The 5,109-nt window shown below is 40.4% G+C and overlaps 1 protein-coding gene across 6 annotated transcripts in view; it reads right to left on the bottom strand.

Annotated features, from left to right (window-relative positions):
• LOC108691320 (broad-complex core protein-like) overlaps positions 1 to 5,109 on the bottom strand; it is a 45,666-nt gene that overhangs the window by 15,542 nt on the left and 25,015 nt on the right. For all 6 annotated transcript variants that reach the window (XM_018199001.1, XM_018199002.1, XM_018199005.1 and 3 more), the window contains 2 exons: positions 4,023 to 4,605; positions 3,282 to 3,341 (listed from right to left, as the gene is read on the bottom strand). In XM_018199001.1, coding sequence (XP_018054490.1) covers positions 3,282 to 3,341; positions 4,023 to 4,605 — 643 coding nt within the window. The remainder of the gene's footprint in view (positions 1 to 3,281; positions 3,342 to 4,022; positions 4,606 to 5,109) is intronic.

The following is a 5,109-nucleotide window of genomic DNA, read 5'->3' as shown; positions in this document are numbered from 1 at the left end:
TATATATATATAGAAAAATCAGGGAAAATACCGAAAATCAAAGTTGCGAGACAATTTTCGGCGCATTATCGAGCACAATCATATTGTATTCTTTTTTTCGAATCATTGTTATTAAAAAACTTAGTATTCACACATACTCACACACACACACACACACGCGCGCACAAACACACATTTTTTTCATACACTGGAAAGAATCTGGTTGTATTTATTGGAATTCTCTCTGGCTAAAAATGGACAAATTAAAATTTTCTGATTGATCTATTACAATTCTATAATTTTAGTTGAGACAACCAGAATCTGAGTGTTATGATTAGAATTTTCTGGTCCGTTCATTTTCAATCAGAAAATTTTCTCAATATAGTTATTTTGATTCCTTCAAATTAATTAATATCTTTTAATCGATATAAATTAAATAGATCTTAAGCCCGATGTATATAAGACAGAGAACGCGGGTTACAGGTCAAAATTAGAAATTAATCTAACGTATATTTTAATTATAATAGATTATAGAATGCAAGACGCAGGAAGTTGAGTGAACTTCAACTTTCTAACATATTGTGATCTGCGACTTATTACAATCTGAAATACGTTTCACCTGCGACCTGCGTTTTGTGTCTATGTAGATCGGGGCTTTACAGATCTGGCATCAACAAAGTTATAAAATTTAACGTCAGCTCCGGATAGTTAAGAGTACGTTTTGCAAGTACAAAAAAAAGAAAATGATTAGACCTATCACATCCTCTTTTACAATATATGTATACGAAAGATCAGGGAAAATATCGAAAATCAAAATTGCGAGACATAATTTTCGACGCATTATTGATCACAGTCATATTGTATTCCTTTGTTTCTCTCTTTTCTTTCCTTCATCGTACCTACGAATATGATAAACGTCACGGCATCGTATCGACGATATCATGCCGCAAATATTGATTTTATATTGCAAAACGTTAACATGAGGAAGACAGACAACGTTAACAACACATCGATACGCAGCCCAATCCGTTCAATCGAGCGATACAAGCACTTCAACGATCGATTATCGAGAAATCAGCAACACTTATGTCAACGACACTCAAAGCATCGGCGCTGATCATTCAACACCTGATCGGGAAACTGGCAGATGCGATACGTATATACAAACGCCGAAGGCGCGTCGTCGTGCGTCGTTGATCCCCTTTCTTTTAGACCCGACGATGCACCCCTCTCGGGGTGTCGTATAAACCGGGGTGACGATCTCGCGGGCGCGGCACGAATATTGCACAGTGATGCCAAACTCTGGTACATTTCATTCCATTTCTTTTTACACCAATTGCGTTGGTGTACACATCATTGTGCTGATGGTAATAACGGCGGTTCGATGTTGGAGCGAATGTATCTGCTGCGGCCAGTGTGAATTTTTCGCGCGAGTCGATAAAATTATCGTTAGCTCAAAGGCGTCGCTCTGCCCACGTAACTACGCTCTTCATTCAATTACCTCGATTGCAGAAAAAAAAACGAAAAAAAAAATAGCAGGCGTACAAGGTGTCTCGGAAAGAAATTTCTCTGATTGTGAGTGAACGCAACTTAACTCTTTTACAGCATGTATGATGCTTAGATACTTCGTTCAATGTAAGTCAAGATTGCTTTGTAGGAAAACTTTTTAGCAAGTATGATAGTTTCGATATGTATCTGGAAAACGTATTTCTCTCAAAGATTATAGTCACAATTAAAAATTAGCTATTCAAAAATCTTCTATTATAATAATAACAACAATACGAATACGAGATATGTCAATGATAGTAAAAGTAATAACTGATATATTCTTGATGTAAGTGTTTTACTATATTTAGATGATCATAACTTTTGGTCTTATATTACAAATATTTTATTTGAAACGATCTGAATAATATATTATTAAATTCCGTATGTTTCTCCCGAAATACACTTACACTCGTATCGCTCCCTTACTTAAAAAAATGACAAGAAATTAAGTTTAGAAAAAGAAACTATTTTTCAATTTTATAAAAAATTATTTATTAATGAAATAGTATCGACGAAAAGAACACGTATATTCTAATATAGACAAATGTCATTTTTATTCTGTTTTACAAACCTTAAAAAAAAATAACGTTTTTTGTATAGTGATTATTTTGACGATTTTTTTTTGTAAATCACTTTTTTGAGTTGTACTATTTGACGTTTTTTTGATGAAGTTAAATTAGTTCACTTCTGATTAATAGAATAACATTTATCTAACTCATTCATGATAATAACTCGAAAATCACATTTTTTTAATTGTGTGTCACTTTTGAAGTAAGGGAATCGATTTGAAACATAAATAAATAAATATCGATATTATACATCTACATTTTTATTGAACGTACAAAATTTACAAGTAAAAGTAATTACTTTTATATGATATCTGCAAAGTATATAGATATATTTATATTAACATATCAAACGCAACGTGGTATATAATGTTTCCGATACATAACGTAATAAAACACTTGTGAAACGTGCCAGCGCGCGAATTCATCTTTTATACAGAATCTAGATAAACGTCATAACGAATTCAATCGCAATTCATATTTATGTATTTGAGCGTATTGACGTATCGGTTAAGTATCGAGCGTAAGTTACAATCGACAAGCGTGCCTGTGTGCTAAATTTTGCAAAAAAGATACGACAAGGAGAAATTAGTGAAATTCCGCGAATTATTCTGTTTTCGAACTCGGCTGTAAGATTACGGTTACCGAGCTCGGCTGTATCTCGCTCGAAGGCCGTGGAGCCACACGTGCTCCGCGTAGTATATGATTTTTTTTATGATATGCAAAATGTAGGCGATTCGTAAATGGTGCCGTATTGTAATGATGATATCGATGATTTTGGAACGCATGCCAATTAGAAAAGATTTAATAATCTTTCAAGCAGATAGTAGTGCTCTTTCACCGCAACCAGTAAACATTTTCATTCTTATAATTTGTGATTTGTGGTTAGTTTGATATAACTGCACAAGTCCTTTTTAGTTACTTTTATTAGAGCGAACCGCTACATCGCGTACGATCGAGGTTTGTCGCGATGTATCGACTGTCAGTGGAAGAATAATAAAGTAGCGCAGAGTGCCCTTAAAAAAATCAAAAGAACGCACATTGAACGCATGTTTCTACGGTCGCGCGCGTGATAACGAGTGCCACATATATAGCGGGAGCGTGTCATATCGATTACCTCGATTTCTCAAGCAATTCTAATGATTTCAAAAGGGCAGAGAGCTAAAAAAGAATATTCAAGTTCCTTACCTTGCGAAGTACCCGCTAGATCCGGCGTCTGCAAGCCATGGCCCAACCCTGGAAATTTCACTATCGTCACACGTAGCAACGGCAATGCTATCGCGCGTAGGAACTCAACAATGGCCTGTACGCAATTTCGCAATTAAAAAAGAAAAAACGCGTAGTGATGCAGAGGTGGTGGTGCGGACAAAACTTGGCCGCGCGAAAGCGGAAGCTACGCCAAGAGTCGAGGACTCCAGTCGCACGGACGATATGCGTGCTCAAACGGTGCTCAAACAAAAAAGTCTACCAATCAAGCTAATGAAAACAACCGAATATATCTTTCTTAAAAGGCAAAACGAAACAAACTCAGGCGTGTTGGCAGTAGTCAACATTCGATTCGAATCGTGACTTTTAATTCTACAAACGTGCACATAGTGAGAAATGCCGCGATCGAACGATCACGGAGAAACCGTGTGCGCTGGAGCGACGATCAATCGCGTACGATCAACCCTTAAGTGCAGAAGAATAAAACATACATACATACGACAGGCGTGATTGGACTTTTCAAAAAAAAATCTAGACTCGATCCCTTCTTCACAAGGTTTTCTACCTCAGATTGGGTAGAAAAAAAAAAGATAGTCCAGGATTAATATAAATGGAGCAATTGAGGCGCACTTAAGGGTCAAAGGGTAATTGAACGCGGCCCAAGGGCCGCGAATTGGTCTGTGCGTACAGGCCCGCCTTGGAGATCTGGCGTCTCTCACGTACCTGACAACGGCGTGTGATCGGTGGTGAGCGCCGCCATACTGAAGTTGAAGCTGCCGGGCGTCGACGTGAAGAGCTTGCTCTCCGGCAGGAAGTTCTGCGCGGATGTGTGCTCTGGTTCGGGCTCATGCTCGTTGCTGCTCGCGGACGCGGGCGGCCGGTCCGACGCCGCGGCGCCGGAATCCGACGAGTCCTCGTTGCCGGCGTTGCCGCCGCCGTTACCGCCGGTCAACTCCAACGGCTCGCACTTTATATTCTCCTCGACGAGGCTATTCTCGTCGTGCACCCCGTTGCCCTCCACCTTCGTCGACAGGTGATTGTTCTTGACCATCGAGAAGTCCGTGGGTGTGGCGTCGTTGTTGTTGAGCGGCGGCGACGGTACCCGCGGTCTCTTCGCCGACTCATCGTGCGGATCCGGGGTGCGTCTTTCGTTTCGACGTATCTGGGCACGGCGCAGTAGTTGCTGCACGGTGGTCGGCGTCGGGGTCACAGGCGTAGGCGAGCCACCACGAGGGAAAGTCTCCTCGGACTTCTCATGGAACGGCAGGTGATTGCCGCCGGCCGCCAACGCGCGGACATGCGACAGCTGGAAACAAAAACGGTACGGCAATGGTATTAATTATATAGACTACACGGCATATAAACACGCACTGCACACGCCACTCCTACACCCTACCTCGGATCGGCTATAATTACTGAGATCATCGCGATACGCGAGCCGAATTTGTCGTTTAATCAATCGATAAATCGTTCCGCCGAAAATGATAGTTCGGCTGAGTTTGCGGTCAACAAATTGAAGTCTCGCGACGTCGCGACGCCACATCGATATTCGATACTTTACATTTACGGTGGATTTTCGATTTATAGTGCAAGCCGCTTTATCTTTGTTTGCTTGACCTATGACAATTACGAATTGGAATCAAGATAGATGCATTCTATATCGAGATAATGAGGGAAAAGAGGCGTTGAAGTAATGTCTAACGGCGATAACGTGTAAGATACACTTGAGCTTTCGAGAGATATGCAGTACGAGTTACAAGACTAAATACGCGCGTGTCTATTTTGTTGTATCGCGAGACGTGCGAACACT

The sequence above is a fragment of the Atta colombica genome, unplaced genomic scaffold (assembly GCF_001594045.1).
Source record: "Atta colombica isolate Treedump-2 unplaced genomic scaffold, Acol1.0 scaffold45, whole genome shotgun sequence".
NCBI lineage: Eukaryota > Metazoa > Arthropoda > Insecta > Hymenoptera > Formicidae > Atta > Atta colombica.
The sequence above is the reverse complement of the archived record's forward strand: the minus strand, read 5'-3'. Positions and strand labels throughout refer to the sequence as shown.